Genomic DNA, 22567 nt, shown 5'->3' with positions numbered 1-22567 from the left:
TGACACTGATATCACTGGATTCATTTCCATTCTTCAGCTAAGTCAGTCATCTAATTTACAGTAAGCTTATCTTTGAAAAGAAAAAGAAAACAAGACAAGTATTACCACTACGTGAAAAAAAAACCAGAAGGAAAATGTATGCATGATCATATTAGTCAGTTGTCAGAGGAAAACTTTACTGTTTTGTCCAAAGGAAGGCCTGGTTCTAAGCACTGCTAGAAGCATTAAGGAAAAAAATACTTTGAAAAATTTAATTTAAAAACCTATCAAATCAATGATGCTTGAGCTTTTTTTTTTTTTCCCCCCCCTCACTACTCATATTTTACTTCTTGAAGTGAAGTGCAACTTGCAAAATACTGAGCACATTTTGGAAAAATCCATCTCCCTTCAGGAATTTAACAGCTTACCCAACTGCACATTTTATTTTGATTTTACTGCCCTTGCAAAGAGTGCAAGCACTACAGAGTGATTACTACCAACAACTAGTCTCAATTCTATTTATGTTCATGTTTTATTACTGAAGAACATGGAATGAGGCCAAAGATCCCAGTTCAAAGATAACTTTCAAGTCAGTGTAGGCTAGCTTCTCTCTCAGAAAGTAACATACCACCCCATCCTTTTCATGTCCTTGTTTTAGACATGGACGAGGAACGCAGTCAGTCAAGCACATGTTTCTATGTTTAGAAAAATGTGAATGTCTTCCATTTAACAGTAAAGCGTTGAATATAGTGCTATGACACCAAAACACCTGTTAATTACAGACTGTTCTGAAATATATGCTATTATATTTCTCTTCTTTCTTCACACCCTATCCTTCACTAAAAATAAAATACCCATGCTTTCTCATCTTTCATGCTGTTTCTGTATATAACATCCCTCCAATTAATTGGTGCCCTTCAGATACAGGAAGAATAGAGATCTCAGGAAAGACAAACAAGACTGAGGAAAACCTGGTTATCCAGATAAAGTGGACAGACTCCTTTCACTTACTGCACAGTAAGAGATATCACATTTGACATGATGAGCCACAAGGCAACAGGCAGGGTTGCTGACCACTAGGTTAAGCACTAGATTGAGTTGTCCAGGACCCATTCAGCCTGGCCTTGAACACCCTCAGGGACAGGGCATCCACATCTCTGGGCAATGTGCTCCAGCACCTCACCACCCTCAGTCAAAAACTACCCCCTAATATCTAATCTAAACCTCTCCTCCATTAGTTTGAAACCATTTTCATTTGCCCTATCACTATGTACTGTGAAAAAGTCAATTTTCCTCATGTTTAAAATCCCCTTTAAATACTGGAAGGCCATTTTCCAGACTCAACAAGCCCAGTTCCCTCAGCCTGTCTTCATACAAGAGGTGCTCCAGCCCTCTAATCATCCTCATGGCCATCCTATGAACCCTCTCCAAAAGTGCCACATACTTCTTTACCCCAGACTTGGAGAAAGTACTTCAAATGGGGCCTCAAGAAGGCAGAGTAGAGAGAGACAATCACTGCTTCATCCTGCTGACCACTCCTTTTTTGATGCAGCCCAGGATACTGTTAGGCTTCCAGGTTGCAAGTGCACACTGCTGGTTCATGTTGTTTTTCATCGACCAGGACACCCAGGTCCTTCTGGGCAGGGCTACTCTCAATGAGCTCTTCTCCCAGTCTGCACACATATCTGAGATTGCACCAACTCACATGCAACACTTTGCACTTAGCTCTGCTGAACCTCATCAGTTTTACGAGGGCCCACCTTTCAAGTTAGTCAAGGTCTCTTTGGACAGCATCCCTTCCTTCTGACACATCAACTGCAGTGCTCAACTTGGCATCGTCTCCGAAACAGAGGGTGCACTCAACCCCATCATCTATGTCACTGATAAAGATGTTAAAGAGTACTGAACCCAAGATGGACCGGACCCCTGGGGGCCACCACTCCTTACCAACCTCCACCTGGATATAGAACCATTTACCATTTCTCTGCTTACAAACCTAAAACATCTAACTTACAGTATTAATAAAAACATGAGAAATTGCTATAGAAATCTAAGCTTCTAAAGAATTTTTATTCTTTAGAAACATGGGTTATCTTATACAGATGCTTGCAGAGCTTATCAGTGCTCACTTTTTTTTTTTTTATAAAATATTCTTCCCCGATAATACTTTAAGAGCATACAGTTAGTATTTATATTAGAACACTGTACTTACCTTTGGACATTTAGAATTTCGTGCAGTTTCAATCATTAGATTTGAGCCCATTTTTTCTCTACAAATAAACGTAGAAAAATGAAAATGCTCTGTGAGTTTTATCATGAATAAAAGACGTGTGTTTTTATAACCCCATATTAGTATTCTGCATTTAGAAGAAACAATGCTTGGATTTCACTTTAATAATCAGGTTTTTGCAGTATTTCAATGGACCAATGCTTCATGCTTTCTAGGCTGCTGGAAATGAGTTTGAAGAGTGAGGTCTTGATTCAGTTACTCACTTCATCACATAACCAAAAAATCATCATGATTACTCAACTACTTTACGAGAGCAAAACAAAGTACTTTGCTGCATTTCAGAATAATAATTTTAAAAAAAACAACAATCTCATCAAGAAGCTTTAGAGGAATAAAAGCAAACATTTTTCATTATGAGAACAAAAGCCAAGAAAATAAACACACCATCCTGTATGATTTAGAAGAATATTTTCCATAGAGTAATTCAGTGTGCATTTAACATTCATTTTATAGGTGGAATGTTTTCCATATCTTGTATTCTGATCACTAATGAGAAGGTAACTTTCCAGGTACAGGACACAGGCTGCTATAATTATACTAGATAATAACCTCTTAGCAGCTTTGACTTGTGTTTGCTTACAGTAAAGGTATAAAAGTCTATACAGTGAGTGCTCAAACATAAGAATTCCAAGTTCATGTAAACAGCCAAAAGAAAACTGAAAAGCTAGAACAATGTGCCAGGTTCTCCATGCAAATGGGATTCAATATTGCATTATACAAATCAATATACAGTAAGCACAATTTTCTTCACAAAGCATTGAATATAAATTATTAAAAATCACTCTTCAAATTGTAACGTAAGGAATCAGTAAGTTAAACGCATATGTAAGACACAATTGATACCCTTCAGCACTTTGAATAAGAACGTAAGCAAAATCAGTTGTAATTTTCATAAATTGAACTTATAACATGCCTCACAAATGAATGCAACATTAGTTGATTATTTTCAGCAAGATTACTTCCTGGAAATAATTCCATCAAATGCTAAGTGTGTATTGCATGCCCATATATGGTAAATTTGTACACTATTTCAAGGAAGGCTGACAAACCCAACTACCATCTAAACCAAAAATTCGCTCAGCACAGCTACGATTTGAATTTAAAATAAAACATAAAGCAGTTTTCCCATGCAGTTACTGAAAGTAAGCTCCAACCTTCTTATTTCCATAAAGAGATGCTATATGACCTTTCAGCTTCTTTCTTAATTCCAGGCTGCAAGGAAGTCTGCATGAATCTATACTGTTTCAATGAAATGATGTATAGGCATAGCAGCTCCCTTCAACACTGCAAAATTGGGTTAACAAAGACTCGTTTGTTGATATGACTTCTCATAGGAAGAAGTCCTTAGAGACAAAAGGAGGGGAACAAAGCTGGCTACTCTTTAACAATGCCTTTCTGGGAGTACAAGAGCTCTCCATCCCTCAGAACAGGAAAGCAGGCAGTGGAGGCAGGAAGCCAGTGTGGCTTGGCAAGGACCTGCTGGTCAAACTAAGGAAAAAGAAGGGCAAGTACAGACAGTAGAAGTGAGGACATGTCACCTGGGAAGAGTACAGAGATGCTGTCTGGACTTGCACAGATAGGATTAGGAAAGCCAAAGCACAGATGGAACTGAACATGGCAAGGGATGTTAAAAACAACAAGGAGGGGTTCAACAGGTACATAGGTCAGAAGAGACAGGCCAAAAAGAGCATATCTCCCCTGCTAAATGAGAAAGGAGAACTGGCTACAACAGATACAGAGAAAGCTGAGGTAATCAGTGAGTTCTTTGCCTCAGTCTTCACTGGCAGCCAAAATTCCCTGAACCTGAGCCTCTGGGCAGGAACAGTGAGGTGGGAGCAAACTCCTCCTTACTGTAAGGGTGGAGCAAGTCCAAGACTGACTCACGACACTGAATGTCTACAAGTCCATTGGAGCCAAACGACATGCATCCCAGGGTCTTAAGGGAGCTGGCTGAGGTAGTTGCCAAGCTGCTCTCCACTATATTTGAAAAGTCATAGTTGTCAGGCAATTTCCCCAAGAACAAGAGAAACATTACCCCTCTTTACAAGAAAAGGAGGAAGGAGGACCTGGGGAACTACGGGCCAGTGAGCCTCACCTCTGTGCCCAGGAAGATCATAGAACAGATCTCCTGGAAGACACATTAAGGCACAAGGCATGAGCAGATGATCTGAGACAGCCAGCATGGCTTCACTAAAGGAAGGTTAGGCCTGATCAACCTATTTGCCTTTTATGACAGAGTGGGCATGGGTGCACAAAGGGAAGGCAACTAATGTACTCTAACATTTTTATCAAGATGATAGGATTAAGTGCACCCTCAGCAAGTTCACTTATGACACCAACCTGAGCAGTGTGGTTGATACAGCGGAAGGAAGGGATGCCATCCAGAGGGACCCTGATAAAAATTAAGAGGTGGGCACTTCTAAACGTAATGAGGTTCAACAAAGCATAGGGCAAGGTTTTGCACTTGGATCCAGGTAATCTCAGACATGTATATGAACTGGGACAAGAACTCCTTGAGAGTAGCTCTGTTGAGAAAGACTTAGAGGTCATGATTGATGAAAAACTGAACATGAGCCAGCAGCGTGTGCTTGCAACCTGGAAGAGTGGGTTTCATGAAAAGAGGGGTGGTCAGCAGGGACAGGGAGGTTAATTGTCCCTCTGTTCTGTCTTCAGGGAGCCTGTGTCCAAATCTGGGGCCCCTAACACAGGAAAGATGTGGAGTTTTCAGAAAGCATCCAGAGGAGGGCCAGAAAGATGATCCAAGGGCTGCAGCACCTCTCCTATGAAGGTAGGTTGAAGGAACTGGGCTTGTTCAAACCTGGGAAAAGAGAAGGCTGCGGGGAAATTTTGTTGCAGCCTTCCAATATTTAAAAGAATTTTATAAACAGGAAGGAAATCAACATTTTACACAAGAAGACAGAGACAGACTAGTTTAAAATCATTGCCCCTCTGCCTAAATCTCCCTTCCTTTAGCTATCAGGGGGAAGTTTTTAACTGAGAGGGTAGTCAGGAGCTGGAACAGGTTGCTGATGTCCAGCCTCTGGAGGTGTTTAAAGCCAGGCTGGATGGGACCACAGGCAATCTGATTTAGTACTTGATCTAGCAGCTAGCAAGCCTGCCTGTAGCAGGGGGGCTGGAACGTGATGAACCTTGAGGTCCTCCCAAAGTTCAAGCCATGATTAAAAATTAAATGTACTGATCATAGAATCTAATCTATGAATCATATAATTGCCTTGCTTTTGTGTACTGTAAATGAGTAGTGTGCTTTACTTCCCTTGTGTTATATGCAGCTGCAAAGAATTTTTGATTTTAATTAAAGGCATACAAAATACTGTCACAAGCTAATTTTTGTAATTTTACAATTTTCTGGGCAGAAGAAAAACTCTAGTTATCTCAGAAGAAAAATAGGATACTGGTTTCGTCAACAATTTTTTTCCTAAAAATATGCAAAAGCAAAGAAAGAAATGCTTGGAAGCTTTTCTTCACTTCAGCAAAGCAGTGAAATGCTTACCACTTGGGAAGCACAGGCCATTGTAAGAAACTTGTTACTTATCCAAAGAAGCTTCTGGCCATTTTACATCCACTCTCATGTTAAGTCATTTCTGTTCTTTCAGTTGCAGTGCCAGCTAACACTGTACATTTTCAAGAACTGAACTATCAATATGAATACAGATGAATGAAAATAACAGAATACATAATTATTATTTCTTCTTCTTGGGAAAAAAAAAAAAAGATTTTTTCCCAAGTACTTGTTAACGCATTTATATACTTGTACATTGTTAACTTCAACACAGTGAATATTTCTTCCATTGCAATTCTGCAATCTGACAGATTTTTTTTTTCCTATTTTATAGGAATGGGAAATGGTTAAAATCCCTCAATAGAGCAGCTAAAAATCTAATATCCCTATTACAACTTATTTCAGTTCTTACTATATCTCCTTACAAAAAAAAAAAAGCATAGCAGGTGGCTAGTAAAATTTAATGCAGATCTGTAATGAGTCAGATCAAGTAGCTGGCAAGCATTCAAAAATATAATCAGAAATCAGTGCACTAAAAGCTTACTCCACTCCTAAAGAAAATTACACTAAAGGATTCCAGTGTTCTGTTAAACATTAAAACAACTATTTTCAAAGAATTAGACTATATACTAATCATTTTTCTTTGTTTTAAAAACTTGCTTACCAAAGAGACACCAACAAAAACAAAGGCTATTAGATTTGTAATAGTAAATTATATTTAACTTTTTTCTTTTAAAAAAAAACAAACAAAACAAAACAAAAAAAACACTTACTTGAGCATTTTTTCCCAGACATCACTGTCATAAAAGGCATGGCTCCAGCCCATCTTAACTGTTCCAACAATAACATTCTGCTTAAAAACATCTGATCCCAACTTGTGATACAATTCTTCGCAATCATCCAGAGGAATATGGAACAACCCCAACATAAAAGCTAATATAGCTCCTGAAAAGAAATATTTTGAAATTTTAAGTATAGTACATAATGAGATTATAATGATGGATTATTAATTACCATAATATTCACAGGTTAAGAAAATGTCTGTTTTGAGAAGGGTGATCAACTGACATTTCTAACACCACATTCCTGTTCAAAAACAACAAACAATTGTTTAAGGACAACCAGAAGTTAGGAAGAGTCTATTTTCAAAAACAAATTATTTTAGACATTGACAAATGCTATTCTTTTGTTTTGCAGACTTCATCCCTGCCAAAAATATATGGCAGAAAGCAGGTTAAATCCACTGCATTATTTGGAAAGAGAAATGTGTAGGAGTAGTCTGTGCTGTAGCATTTAAAAATATTTAGAGCATTTCTTGATATCTTACAAACTCCTTGATTTTTTAAAGAAAACTTCTAGCAAATTCTGTAACAGGGGAGCTTTTTTTGTTTTGGAATATATTTGGTTGCAATTATTTATAATTAATCATCAACAGAAGCCTTGTAGAAGGATCTAGGTAGAACAGAGCACTGGATGATCATCAACAGCCATGAAGTTCAACAAAGTAAAATGGCAGTTCCTGCACTTGGAATGGGTAACACCAGACACAGCCAGGGAGACCAGTGGCTTGAGAGCAGCTCAGCAGGAAGAGACCCGAGGGTGCTGGTAACAGCAGGCTCAGAATAAGCTAGCAGTGCACCCTGGCAACCAAGAAAGCAAACTGCATTTTGGGGGTGCATTAAGTACTACCGAGCCAGCCAGTCAGAGACAATTTTCCCACTACGTTTAGCACTGATACAGCTTCACCACAGTGTGTGCAGTTCTGGACTTCACTGTGTAAAAAAAATACTAAGGTCCTTGAAAGCTTCCAGAGGAGGGTAACAGAACCGGTAAAAGCATGGCAAAGTACATCCTATGAGGAGAGGCAGAGAACACCTGGTATACCTAGCCTGAAGAAGAAGAGGCTGATAGGTGATCTCACTGCTCTTTGCAGCTCCCTGAGGAAGGGAAATGCAGAAGATGTCAGTTTCTTCTCCTTGGAACCAATGACATACAGGATTGGCACAAAGCTGTGTAAGAGGAGGTTCACATTGGACGTTAGGAAAAATGTATTTACTATGCAAGTGGTTTAACACTGGAACAGCTTCCTAAAGAGGCAATGATGCCCTAAGCTTGCCAGTGTTGAAGGGGCATTTGTGTTACACTTATGCTCTAACATTCAGTTAACCCTACAGTGGGCAGGCAGTTGGACTTGATAATCTTTTACTGTCTGTTCCAACTATTCTATTCATACACACTGCCATCTAGTGTGTGCATAAAACAAGAATGACATACCCTTGTAGGAAAAAACAGTTTCCAAAAAGCACAGTTGCAGAATACCAAATGCAAAAATATCTTCCCTATTACCACCTGAGAAACAGCATCAAAGCCCACAGTGTATTGACACAAAAATGGCAACAGATATTATCAGTCAAGTTACCCATTAAAGGGCTTTGCTGAAATCTGTTGGATGGTAACAAGACACTCCCAGGAGAGAAAAGCTAAAATTGAAGGTGATGACCTAATGACCCAGTGAAAACACGTCTAATGCTTCCTCCACTTTCTGGCCTGTTATCACAGACTTCTACACTCCAGCGATCATCTCAGCCTTGGCTGCCAACATTTCAGAGAACAACAACAACAAAAAAAAAAAAAACACCAAAACACAAATTACTAAATAAAACTTGAGAGGCTAAGGAGCATATCTTGAAGAACATGGGTATACAGCAGGCCAATAAGACATAAGATAGGCAAGAATGTAAGCTGAAGGATGAAAGTATTCCTTCCTTACTCAACTCGGCACCAGTAAGATGTCAGCTGAAGCTCTGCATCTGGTCCTAATGGAGACTAACTGAAAAAAATACATATATATATATATTCACAAAAAAAAATCCATGTGTCAAAGTAACCAAACTCTAAGGAAAGACCAAATAAATGATGAAAGCCTTTAAATGCACAGCAGGCTGCTTCAAAAAGAAAGGAAGTAATGTCATCCATGGCCCTAGGGAGTTAGGACATGGAAAAACGCACTTGAACTGCAAAAGGATGATTGACATTACCTTTTGGAAATGCTGTTGTCTAATGACAACAGAGCACCAGAACAAGGTTTCCGATGACATCTGTTATGATGCAAAAATCTGACAACTGTCACCAGTGAAACAGACATAGCTTATTCATCTTTTGGGAAATTGGAAAGGTTTCTAAGATCAATCCCAGCTTTGTAATATCACAACTTGATGTATTTATGAGTTGTCTTGAAAACATATTTCTTCAATCAGGAAAGTGTTCAAACAGCATTTCAAAACTAAAAAGAAAACATGAGGGAAAAACCACACCCAAACCATTAATAAAAATGCTGACTTAGTTTCAGGAGGCTCCTAACCTACAAATCCATGAAGGCTGGGAGAATGCATAGGAGAACGAACCCTGTATTGTTCTTAACCTCAGAGGATTTTTGGAGAAGATCCTTAGGATCTTATGCAGATTTCCTATACACTCAAAACTAGTGACCAAAGAAATCACTACGGTACAGATATCTCTGTAGTAAAATGAGTGGGAGTGTATAAACAGGAGAGGAAAAGACTGTTTCCAAGGGTGGATAGCGATAGGACAAGGGGGAATGGTTTTAAACTAAGACAGGGGAGGTTTAGGTTAGGTATTAGGAGAAAGTTTTTCACATGGAGGGTGGTGAGGCACTGGAACAGGTTGCCCAAGGAGGTTGTGGATGCCCCATCCCTGGAGGCATTCAAGGCCAGGCTGGATGTGGCTCTGGGCAGCCTGGTCTGGTGGTTGGCAACCCTGCACGTGGCAGGAGGGGTTGAAACCAGATGATCATTGTGGTCCTTTTCAACCCAGGCCATTCTACGTTTCTATGAGTGGTTCTCTAAGCATACTGTTTTTGAGTGCAGAGCATGTCAGTGATCCAATCCGCCACGGCACTAATTATTACAAAGATTACTAATTATATGAAGATTTAGGAAGAAGTCCTACTAGAATTCTTGGAGGAGATCCACACATGGAAAACATGGCAGTATGCACTTGGCCTGATCACATATTCTTAATGTTATAAACTGCTCCATGTGATTGAACTGTAAGCACACCATTAGAGAAGTATCTCTGACTGATGTATGTGAGGACTTTGCAGGAAGCGAAAATACAAGCAAATGTGCAGGTAAGAAGACCTCAAAAGGTTAAGTGTTGCGTCCATTTATGAAAGCATACCACACTCCAGAGCTCTGTGATAAACATACGGAATTCCCAATAGCTCAGTTCATGGAGTAATGGTACTACTTGCTTTCATCTATAGACTTTTGTACAGCACAAACTCAGTGCAGAATTTACATTAACTTTGTTCTCCATAAAAAAAAAAAGTACCGTTAAGTGGTCCTTGTTGCATTTCATGGGCTTGAAGACTTTCTGGTACACCTAGGCCCAGATATTATGCTCAGCAACAGGCAAGTGAGTTAAGTTTGCAGGGCATCATTATAGGGATCTTCCTGCGTGGCTGCCACACTTACACCCCATGACCACTATGGAGATGTACAAGTTAGCTATCTACACAGACTGTGATAAGCAAAACCTAGTCCTCAAAGGCCACACAGCTAAGGATAATAAGAGAGATGAGTAGTGCAGTAGAAAAGAAAAAAAATCTGTAACATAAGGGGCATCCCTCTTATTTTTTGTAAATCACAGTTCAACCAGCTGCAAGCACCTGCAAATTTTATTGGTATAAATACAAGTACCAACAATGTAGATCACAATGGCCAAGTACACAGCCAGCACAAACTGACAAACATTCACAATCTCCCCCAGCCAAGATTTTCATGTATTGTACTTCTGACTAGCACAGACAAAAACTTGCTAATGGAATGAAAGCTTAAAAGAATGCATTAAGTATTTATTAACAATTACAGAGTAGTGGGATTGAACCAAGTAAGAATACTAAGCTTCTCTGTTAGAGATAAAACATCTTATCATGATGGAAAATGACAGTTTCACTAACAGAACTCTCCTAAATATTCCAAAAGAAACAACTTTCTACTACTAAATAACCTTATTAGTAGTCTCTGAAAAAAAAAAAAAATTGTAAGGTAAAACAGGCAGCCATAACAAACAAATTCTGACTAGTAGACAAACACTGTCCCCTTCTCTATTTTGACCCTACAAAGCAGTTTCTGTCTTTGAAAACATGGACAGTGTATTTACCCATAATGATCTGTTTAATATATTTCAGAACTGAATTGTATTGGAGGATAACTATGGGGGGGGAAAAAAAAAACAAAACAAGGAGAACTTCAGTTTCTAAAGAAACTAAACTATTGAATGCATCTCTCATGTTATAAAGAAGAAATGCACTGTAATTAGTTTACCATAACATCCTGAAGCAATGATGGTCTTTCTAAAAGAAGCTTATCTTTACAGTTGCCTCCTAGGGAGAGGCAACTTATTGAGTCACAGAGTAATAATTGAGGATGGGAGGACTCTCTAGAGGTCATGTAGTCCAACCTCTTGGTGAAAATGATTCAACTAGAACATGCTGGTCAGGATCCATCATGCATGGATATATCAGTCTGACCAGGCAACTCATCCTACTGTCCAACCATCTTTGCAAGAAAAAAGGTGCTTCCTTATCTTAATAATAATTTTTTATATTCCAGTTTCTCTGTTTTTCTCCTATCACTGCGTACCTTCACAAAGAGCCTTGCTTCATCTTCTCTCTATTTTCATATTAGTTGAAAGAGCAATAAGGTCTCACAGAACCACAGCCTTCTCTTCTGAAAGCTGAGTTAAGAAGTATATCATGAATTACCCTAAGTTTTTAATGTAGAAGAACTAAAAAAAGAAAGCCTTTAGAAGTTAAACCTGTACTTTCCCCAGCTTACAATCAAAATCAGAAATCTGGCAAATTTTGCAAAATCTACATCTAAGTCCACATGTTCTTACTATATTCATAACAAAATTCCAACTTGTAGAACAACAATTACCTGTGCTTACACCACAAATGTAGTCAAAAAGATGATGAACTGGCTTTCCAGTAAGTTCTTCTAGTTTCCGTAGTGTTTGAAGTGCAACTAAACCTCTGAAATACACAAAAAACCCAACACAATCATACACAATGGTAGTTTTATCTTACGTAGATTTAATTAAGCCTACCTTTGCTTAATCATAACTGATATCTACAATATTAAGAATCGAGAATATTTCAGGGAATGAAAGCATATTGGTATCAATCCTTTCCAGCCCAATGCTAAAAAACTGAGTAAGGCAGAAGAAGCACTAAAGCAAAGCACTATCTTGGCAACACATTCTGCTGAGAACAGCCCCTGTTGTGTGCTACCTCTAACCCTATCCTGGCTTGTGTTGAAGAGCACTATTCAGCCCTGCACAAAGATCAGCTGAACACTACTAATTAAGACACAGAACAGACAGTAGTCAGTGATCAGGCTGACTCTTTGGACTTGTTTCATTTTCATGGTATAGATATAACAACTCATTTCTAAAAATAAGGTGCTTTAATGGAACCATTAAGAAACTCCTAATCAGTAGCAAGTTCTTGAAAGTCTTACCCTGTAAAACATACCACTCAAAAAAAAGAAACCTCCTCAATTCACAAGGAGACACATACAAAACTCTTTTCTTCCTATTCATTTTATTAATAAGTTTATATTAATTTCATGGTACTGTGTGTACAACCAAGCTGTATTCCTGTTTTATAGGAACAAAGCAATACCTTTACAGTCAAAGCTACAGACTACTTCCCACTAAACAAATTTAAGCATAAGTATTTAAGAAAAAATATACAATTTAGACATACTGATAATACTATACATTATATTAACTCAGCAGCCCCATATTTTTAAAATACTACTATCCAGTGCAAACATCAGGTTTGCACCATACTCTTACTGCTTACTGAATGCTACTGATTTTGGTGCACATAAATACTATGAGGAAACAAAGTTGGTGAAACTATTTATGCTATGGACTTCATACTCTGTTCTCTAACAATAAAGACTAATCAATCAGTAAATATTTGCTAAAAACATTTCTTCAAACATGCCTCAAAACATAGCTGTCAGTAAACAAGATTTTAAATTTAATGCACATGATTTTGATGCTCTCTACAAATTCTGGTAAGTGTACAAATGAACACTAAGTTAGAGTACAGGCATCTAATGATTTGTGGTACATATATTAATGAAAGTTCACACAGAAACACATGCAAAAGTAAGTACCTGTGACTTGAATAGTCAAATGCAACAGAATTGTAAATCAGAAAATTCCATGTTTAGGCACAAAAATATTAAAGAGAAACTTCAATTCTATTCCCAGATACACTACAAAAAGAAACCTATGAGTATATAAAAGCTTCACCTTGTTCCTCCTCCATCAATAGCAAGGACTCGAATTCCCCAGCCTTTCACCGGATCTGTATATCCAATTATTGCCAAAGTCTCCCTAACAGCAGCCTGAAGACTTTCATCATTTGCTTGTCTCAATCGCAGTAGGCATGGGATTATCTTTTCCTGCAGTCAGAAAGAAATAACTTTGTATTTGTCAAGATGCTTGCACTGAAAGAATTCACATTCAAATTTACTAGTTTTGCATTTTAGAGTAATAGCCATATATTAGTGGAAGGAAAACTTCTTTGAAGCCATCTCTATATCTAACATGGGGAAAAAATGTCTCCAATACTATGTTGTATACTCCTTACTGTTAAAATAGCCAGCTATCAAAATTCAACAATCAAGCTGAAATTCGAATCCTTCTAATTTTTTTACTAATATTTACTGTTATTTCAGTTGTTGTTGTATTTTACCAATTAGTTTTATTGACATTGTCACATTTGCAAAATAAGAATTTAAAATACTAAGCATATTAAAGTATAGCTAAAAGCACAGATTTTGCTGGATAGATATCACTCTGTTGCAAAGCAGGAAGTGCATCTGAAGTAGCACAATAATATCAAAAGAAACAAAAGTTAAAATTCTTCCTCATACTGACTAATCTTTATATTTGGAGTTATTATCACAAAGATACACAGGATTATAACCAAGGTAGGAGTAGCAAGCATACTCTCTCATAATAAAATAAATCACAACTATTCTATTCATGTGCATGCTTGGCCTGTGCCCAGGCAGGGTAATTCATCTGGCTGGAACTTCACTGCACCAGTTTTACAGTTCATGTCAGCCACTTGTCACATCTGCTGGGAAAAGACATGGGACTGAAGCACGGTGATTTGGTCAGCAGTGCTGGAATAGTCTACTACCTAACTCCTGTCCTCTCACTGCACGCAGGAAAGAAAACAAGTAGAACTAGATTACACAAACTTCTTATTTGATGGCTATGCTCCAGTCCTGTCCTCTTCCTTTGAAGGGAACATGTAAAGAAGCATCACAACTATTGTACAGACAGAGATCAACTGTACCGTACATTCATTTCTGGTCGACTGCAAAACAGAACAGAGTGTACAACCATCACCTACAACTAGAATTAGCTACATTATCTATCCACGTGACAGTGCTGTAGCTTCTAAATAAACATAACAATCCTAAGAGTCTTAAGCTAAATTACTGATAGCGTGTAGATAGATCTGCTGAACCAGCTAAACAAATAGCTATAAAAAAAAAAAAAACATTCTCCACAAGTAGAAAATATGCCTAGCCAACAAAAGTACTGCAGAAAATTTTACTTTATAAGACTTTCGCTAATAGATATTTATTGCTTGTTTAAGCATAATTGTTTGCACCTTAATTGCAACTCCTCTGCTCTCTGGAAATTCCAGAAGATGGTAAGTCAATTCTTCAACCCTGCTGATACAGACTCTTCGATTTGAGGATCTTCGTAGGGCTTGAACTAATGCTCGAGTCCTGTTATCGATACTCACTCTTGCTATGATCTAAAACAGATAAAAGTTATGCAAAGTACACAAGATACACTAAGACATGTATGCAAATTGTCAAGATTAACTGCAAAAGGTTATTTTAAGATTTCACAGAAGTGCTGGACAGCACTTGCTATACTAGAGGTCTGCTACAGAACACAAATAAGGTTTTCTTAGATATAAACAGACTTTGTTTACCAGAAAATAAGTAAAGAACGCTCACAGTAACAACGTCCTGAACAAGCTGGTGTCAGTATTTCTAATGGGCTGTTTTTTTCAGGACAACTCCAAAATTACAGCAGGTAGATCATGAAAAAGCATAACATTACTGTAGCTACTACAAGAATAAATAGCTACATCTACCCATAATGCATATAGATAAGACCTGTATGCACACACTATACAAACACATGAATATATACACGGCTATAAAAATATACATAGAAACAATAGATGTGTAAAAATAACACTAAAGACTTACCTTTTCTCTCTGAAGGGACAAATGTTTTTCCCTCTCTTCTGCAATCTTAGTCTCTTTGAGTTCATCCTCCTCATCTTTCTCAGACCCTTCTTGCTCTAGCTGTTTACTCTTTTCCTGTGCAGCAACTTTTGTATCCGATCTTAACTTGGGAACCAATCCACCAATGTAACTGTCTACAAAAGCCTGTACGCTGTTACTGGGATATGAAAGAAAGTTTGCAATACTTTTTTTAGTGGAAACTGGAAGAGCAGCATTTGACTTCTCAGCACCCTGAGTCTCTGTTTCAGGAGCTAAAGGAGCTGCTGAATTCGCTGTTTCTTCACTAATTATAGTACTCTCTGATGAATCAAGCTTCGCTTCACTTTTAGAGCCCTTTAACAAAGCATTCCTCTTCTTCTCTTGATCCATAACAGAAATATTACTGAAGTACCAGTTGATATGATCAGCAACAAAGTTATAAGTCTCTCCAAAACTTGTAGAAAGGTAGCTTATATGAAAAAGGTGGTTTTTAGCAGATGTTGAATCTTCTGGAATATCTTGATTACTGTCACTTGTACTGCTTAACACAAACTCCAAGTTTTCATTTGTGCTACTGGATTGCTTGGCAGCTAGGCCTCTGTTGCAATCCTCCTGAGTTCTGGCATCTGAGAATTGTTTACCACTTTCCAAATTCACATTGAGGTTATTTTCATCTGCATTACTTTTAGTATCCTTTCCTAAAGTACCTGAGTGTGACTTTAAACGAGCTATTCGCGAAACCAGTTCACTGTGAGTGCCAGACACTGCCTTTGAAACAGATTCTATAGTATTCTTAATTCGTGACATGCGACTGTTCACTTTTGCAAGTCCTTTGGAAGAAGAAGTTAAAAGTTTAGAAACTCTGTAATACAAAAAGTCACGACTGAAAACGTGTTTGCTATACCACAGTGTTCTGCTTCTGGCCCATTTATACTGAGGCTCACCGGTATGAAAAACTCTAAGATGAATGGCATGACTTATCCTACAGCAGACTTTAGGTCTATACAAACACAGGTACTTGTTTCTTTGCTTCCACCAAAGACTTTTTGGGCTAATCACAAAGAATAAATATGCATCTAGGAACAAATGAACTGTCATTACTTATAAATTACACCCTTCCTATGTTGTTTGTCTACTTCATCCCGGAAGATATATTTCAATAAATAAGCCTCAAATTGTGGCGTTACCTGGGAAAAAAAAAAAAATAATAATAATGGAAACATCAAATCAATAATAAGTTAGACGAAAAGCTCAGAGTTGTTTAAAGCTGATGCAGCTTATTTGCTGCTCCAGTAAAGGCAGATAAATAACCTCACAGTGGTGGTACCTAGTGCCAAGGACACTTGGTAGTAAAGTCCCAACAACTACAAGGCCTAATGTTCATAGAATCACAGAATGGCCAGGCTTGGAAAGGGACCTCAAGGATCACGAATCTTCAACTCCCCTGTCACATGCAGGGCCACCAACTTCCCCATTTAATACTAGACCAGGCTGCCCAGGGCCTCATCCAATCTAGCCTTGAACACCTCCAGGGACGGGGCATCCACAACCTCTCTGGGCAGCCCGTTCCAACACCTCACCACTCTCTCTGTAAAGAAGACATCCAACCCTGACATCCAACCTAAATCTTCCCTCCCTCAAAACCATTTCCCCTTGTCCTGCAGTTATCAACCCTTTCAAAGAGTTGATTCCCCTCCTGTTTGTAGGCTCCCTTTAGGTACTGAAAGGGTGCAATGAGGTCACCCCACAGCCTTCTTTTCTCCAGGCTGAACAAGCCCAGCTCCCTCAGCCTGTCTTCATAGGGGAGGTGCTCCAGTCCCTGATCATCTTTGTGGTCCTCCTCTGGACCCTCTCCAACAGCTCCCTGTCTTTTTTGTACTGGGGGCTCCAGACCTGGACACAGTACTCCAGATGGGGCCTCACAAGAGCAGAGTAGAGGGGGACAACCACCTCCCTGTCCCTGCTGGCCATCCCTCTTCTGATGAAGCCCAGGATACCATTTGCTTTCCGAGCTATTAATCAAAAGTTAATGTTCACCTTGAGCAACATGCAACCCTCACGAAAACCAGTTAGTGACATACAGAGAAGTGTCTGCTGGTCCTTCCCATTGGCAGAAATTTGCATTTTTTTCAGCAGGTGGTTTTGTGCAATGAGACAAAGTTCCAAATGAAAATGATACGGTACTGGTGCCTCTTGGAGCAACTGCTCTCAGGGCAGAAAGAGCACCAACACTTTGGTCAAATCTGTGTAGCGCTAAACTAAATTCAACGAAGCGATCCCATCCTCAAGCCAGTACACTATATAATTCCTATTCCACAAGCAAATCACGAACTTTCCTAGGGTTGCTCGAAGCTTTACACGGTATTCACCCACCCGCGCAGACACGCGGGCTCAAACCCATCGTTTACCTCACTGGTAAACGGCCACCCCCGGCCCAACTGCTGCCAAGCGCCGCAGCCGCGGTGAAGTCGAGGCGGGACCGACCGCAAACAAACGGCCTACTCACGATCTCCCCAGGTCGCGTCCCACCCGTCCAGCGCTACCCCAGCCACCGGCCCGGGGCTGATATAGGCGGGGAGGCGTTGGGGGAAGGGGCGGAGGGCGCGCTTTGTTTGTACCTTCACCGCTTCGCGGAAACGATTTCGCGAGCACCGCGTCAGAGGGCGGCGAGGCTCGCCCGGCCCCGCCTCGCCCCACGCCCACCCTCGAGTGCCCGCCACACGCTGACGCCCCCTCCTCCGCCCGGCGGCCGCGAGTACCTGCCAGGCAGCGGCTCCCACCGCCCTCACGAACAAGGCTGCCGCGGGTCACCCCACGCCTCCCGGCTAAGTAGGGCGGCGGTGACAACAACAGCCGATAGCGGGGGAGCAGCCAGAATGCGCGTGCGCCGCTTCCAGTGCGCCGGAAACAGCTGAGACTGACATCCCCCAAGCGGTGGGGGAGGAGAGAAAGAGGGGGCGAGGGTGGATTGTGTGACGTGATACTCGCGCGGTGTCTGGGGGAGGAGCCGGACGGGGAAAGGTCGCGGCTGGGGCGGTGGTGACTGCGCATGCGCGCGTGCCGCGTTCGGAGGGCGACGTGTGGAACGGCACGGCTGGGGTGGCACAGCGCGGAACAGCTGAGTCTGCCCGCCGGCAGGCAAGGGAGGTGGCGGCCCAGCCGGTTCTTCGCCCTTTCCTCAGGCGGCTTGTGGAGGTGTTGGGAGTGAGGGACCGCGAGGAGCAGGGGCAGAGTCCAGCCTTTCCACCTGCCTTAAGTGTAATTCTCTAGGAGTTGCCTAAGTGTGTGGCGTTGGGTGCAGAAGGAGTGAAGTCACGGTGGGGTGATGAACTCCTCATCCTGTCCTGAAAGAGAGGCAGTGTTTTGTTTCTGGGTGGGGTTCTGTCACCTACTTCTGATTTTTCTTACTAATTAAAAAGCAAAATTAATTTCCTTACCTGATGTTTTCTTTGCCCTAGGAATATTTAAGTCTGTTACACACTGTAATTAGTATCAGAATCAAGCAGATTTAGCTACCTACAGGACATCTGCCAACTCTTGAATATTTGATGAATCACAGAGTATCCTGAGTTGGAAGGGACCCACAAGGATTGCTGAGCCCAGCAGGCTCCACACAGGACCACCCAGATTCATACCCTGTGTCTGAGAGCACTGTCCAAATGCTCTTTGAACTCCGGCAGCTTGGTGCTATAACTGCTGCCCTGTGGTGAAGAGCCTTAATTCCTAACACCCAACCTGACCCTCTCCACTTACATCAGCAGCCTTTTCCAATGCTTGACCGACCTCTTCCTAGTTCTTTCTAATGTCCAATCTAAGCCTCATCTGGTGCAACTTGAGACTATTACCTCATGTTCTGTCACTTGCTATCTGAGAAATGAGACAAACGCCCTCTTCACTGCAATCTCATTTCAGATAGTTGTAGGGAGCTAATAAGGGCTCCCTTCAGCCTCCTCATCTACACACTAAACAGCCCCACTTCCATCAGTTTTCTAAGCCTTTTTCCAACTTTGTTGCTTTTCTCTGCACATGCTGGAGCAACTCAATACCCTCCTTGTAGAGGAGGCCGCAAACTGAACACAGTATGTGAGGTGCAGTCTCACCAGTGCCACACACAATGGGAGCATTGCTTCCCTAGTTCTGCTGGCCACACTATTTCTGATGTGACAAAGTCATGGCCTCTGTCCTAAGTGCCAGACGTAGCTATGCAGGTAGCCCATTGTTTTATGAGTTTCTAGTTCATAACTTACCGTTACGTTACAAGAACATCACAGTCCTGATAGATTTTAGGCTATGGTACAGGAGTAGACTGTCTGCTAGCCGTGTAAGCCAAAGCAGCTTCCCCAGCTGTCTGCCCTGGTGCACACCCTAGAACTCCTTGTTTGTTGCCTGGTGGTGAATGGAGGTGGATCTCATAAGAAGCAGTTGCCCATCTGAAGCAAGAATCTGGCTTTCAGTAGGATAAATTGCATTCTTATAGCAACAAAGGATTAGGTGAAACAAGGGCCAACAACTTCAGTAAGAAGAAGGTTCTGCCCCCTTAAGCCTTTTAGTGCATATCCTGCTTTACTTTGCCAAATAATATAATGAAAGTTGCTACAGATTCCTTCTGTCTGTACATAGCTCTTTCCTGAACAATCACAAGTTCTCCCATGAGCCCTTCTGTGCCGGCTCAGGCATTCATTTTACCACTGAGATGTGTATATACCACCTCTTCTACAGAAAAGATTCTTATAAGGGATTTCATATTTCAGGTCTGATTGCAAATACAAACATTCTTGCATACAGGTCTCCATGAGCATGACCGAACCTGTTGATCAGGAAGTGATCTCTGAAGTGTATTCAGAGATTCATCAGCTTTGCAGAACAACCACACAACTCAGCAAAAAAAAAAAAAAAAAAAAAAAAAAAAAAAAAAGGGGATAAATTCATATATTCCCAGGCACAAACTGTATATCCACATCTTCTCAAATGTTTCACCAGTTCAGCCTTGTCTTTCATAGAATCACAGAATCACAGAATCATTAAGGTTTGAAAAGACCACTAAGGTCATCTAGTCCAGCCATCAACCCATGACCACCATACCCACTAAACCATGTCATTCAGTGCCACAGCTACCCTTTTTTTTAGCACCTCCAAGAATGGTGACTCTTCCACCTCCCTAAGCAGCCTAAACCAATGCCTTATCACTGTTTCTGGGTAGAAATTTTTCCTACTGTCCAACCTGAACCTACCCCAGTGCAACTTAAAGCTATTCCCTCTAGTCCTATTGCTGTTACTTGGGAGAAGATTTTGACCCCCACCTTGCTCATCCTCCTTTCAAGCAGTTGAAGAGAGCAATAAGGCCTCCCTTGAGCCTCTTCTCCAAACTGAACAAACCCAGTTCCACCAGTTGCTCCTTGTAAGACTTGTGCTCCAGACCCTTCACAGCTTTGTTGCTCTTCTCTGGATACACTCCAGACCTTCAGTGTCTTTCTTGTTGCGAGGGGCCCAAAACTGAACACAGTACTTGAGGTGCAGCCTCACTAGTGTAAGTACAGAGGGACGATCATCTTCCTTGTCCTGCTGACTACACTATTTCTGATACAAGCTAGGATGCCATTGACCTTCTTGACCACCTGGGCACACTGCTGGCTCATATTCAGTCAACTGTGAACATGTACATATTATCTATGAAGTAGTGATTCAACAAAGCTTACATGGCTTAACAAGATTTGTGATGGCAAGGTCACTTGATTATGTGCTGAACAGAGAACAGGGTTGCAGAAAACTGCTAAGGAGACCTCCTGATGAGTCATGAGGTTTAGAGTGGACCCTCTGGCCAGTAGTTTATGTCTAAAGGCTTATGTGTGCAATCAGTCCTTCATAGCAAGTATCACATAGCAAGTTAGCAAGTTATTAGCAGATCAATCTTGAAAGAAGTGAAGTTCCAAGCTAACTATTAGTCTCTTACCAAGTATCTATTGCAAGTAAGGAATCCCTTGACCTTGAGGAATAGCCTTGAGCTGAGTTTCTGCTCACGAGGGAAGTCCTGGCATGCAACCCCCTGCCAAGGAGAGCTTTGCAGGCTCTGGGCTGTCCTCTATTTACAGAGTAAGACAATTGACTACTAGTCATACTTGCATATCGGCCATATTTGGCATCTGCAAGCTATCTCCCACAAACCCACTTTGACTCTAGTTCTGCTAACATCATGAGACAAATCCATCACTGCAGCCACTGATGGTAGATCTTAGCCTCACAGAGTGGTGTGGTCACTCCTTGCTTGTGTTCCATTAATAGTATACTGATAATTTATGCACTTACAGATCCACAGTAAGTTGACAGTGAAGTATTGCTATTAGTTCTGTACTATGTATGTTTTAGGTGGTTGAAGTTGGGTTATTTGGTTTATCATGTAAAAAACCTTTACATACAACATGATTATAACAACAGACACACTAATTAGTAATTAGTAAAATCATAACTGGATGAAGGAGATGATTAAAAATCCATGTTGGTGTGAGTGACCACCCGAGAAGAGTTTCCCACCACTCATGCTCTCCATCTTCTCGCACTCTTTCCAAACATGGTACATCTCCACTGCATCATGATAAATGGTGCTTAGGCTTTTAGTCCATTGTTTCAGGCACACTCCAGTAGCTGACACAGGGCATTTCACTGCAGCAGTCTTTTCACCAGAATGAGATTCATTCCACTAGAAGCAGGCAACATATCCAGACTCACTATATAATCAGATTGTAATAACAGATAAAACATAACAGGAGTTGAATAATTAAAGTTGCATGCCATGATTTCAGTAAGCTTAGAAGCACAAAAATTTATAAAATCACAAAGGGTTCTTATGCAAGTACATCATTTTCAAGATATACGTTTTCAGGGTGTTCGTTGGGATATTCTTCAAAATAACATTCTGATCAGTGTCAAGACAAATATCTCAGGCTTTGATGTTATGACTCATACCTCGTCCTTCCCATGCAATGCACGCTTTAACATCACAAGTTTGCCATTTGTTTCTGACTCGCTGAGCCCACACTTTTGTGTTCTAATGAATAGAGTTTAGTCTCATTGTGACGTAATCCTAATGCAATGGTTGGATATATGATATATACCAAAATAACCATATTGTTAAGACAAAACTGACAGCTTTATTGTATGATAAGTAAAATTAAGTAAGTACCACTAGGACTGGAATTATTTTTCAAATTTAGTTGCATTCTTCCAAATCATCTTTCAAATTCCAGTGGATAAGGTGTCTTCTTTGCTTTCTCTTACAATTGCTGCTGCCATAGATTGCATTCACAGTTGAATTTGGTTACAATTGAGAGTTAATTTTTCTCTATCAATTAAATCTACAGTAAGCTGGTGGTCCTTTCCATTGATTTTTGTACACAGATATCTGACATGTCTTTCCAT

General features: G+C 40.4%; 1 protein-coding gene and 1 pseudogene across 4 annotated transcripts in view; both read right to left on the bottom strand.

Moving 5' to 3' along the window:
• The window catches only part of PNPLA8 (patatin like domain 8, phospholipase A2), a 35740-nt gene extending 17683 nt beyond the window's left edge, over nt 1-18057 (bottom strand). The window contains exons 1-7 of one of the 4 annotated variants that reach the window (XM_085219508.1): nt 17914-18057; nt 15137-16341; nt 14521-14670; nt 13143-13294; nt 11753-11847; nt 6563-6734; nt 2192-2249 (exon numbers count right to left, since the gene is read on the bottom strand). In XM_085219508.1, the coding sequence (XP_085075634.1) occupies nt 2192-2249; nt 6563-6734; nt 11753-11847; nt 13143-13294; nt 14521-14670; nt 15137-16252 (1743 nt within the window). In that variant the 5' untranslated portion in view covers nt 16253-16341; nt 17914-18057. Of the gene's footprint in view, nt 1-2191; nt 2250-6562; nt 6735-11752; nt 11848-13142; nt 13295-14520; nt 14671-15136; nt 16342-17562; nt 17841-17913 lie in introns of those variants that run through there. The other 3 variants (XM_085219524.1, XM_019612640.3, XM_003201999.5) reach the window with 3 other exon arrangements.
• Nucleotides 18058-21591: 3534 nt separating this feature from the next.
• On the bottom strand, nt 21592-22567 carry LOC146545234 (uncharacterized; annotated as a pseudogene).

Source organism: Meleagris gallopavo, chromosome 1, assembly GCF_905368555.1.
Source record: "Meleagris gallopavo chromosome 1, MGAL_WU_HG_1.1, whole genome shotgun sequence".
NCBI lineage: Eukaryota > Metazoa > Chordata > Aves > Galliformes > Phasianidae > Meleagris > Meleagris gallopavo.
The sequence above is the reverse complement of the archived record's forward strand: the minus strand, read 5'-3'. Positions and strand labels throughout refer to the sequence as shown.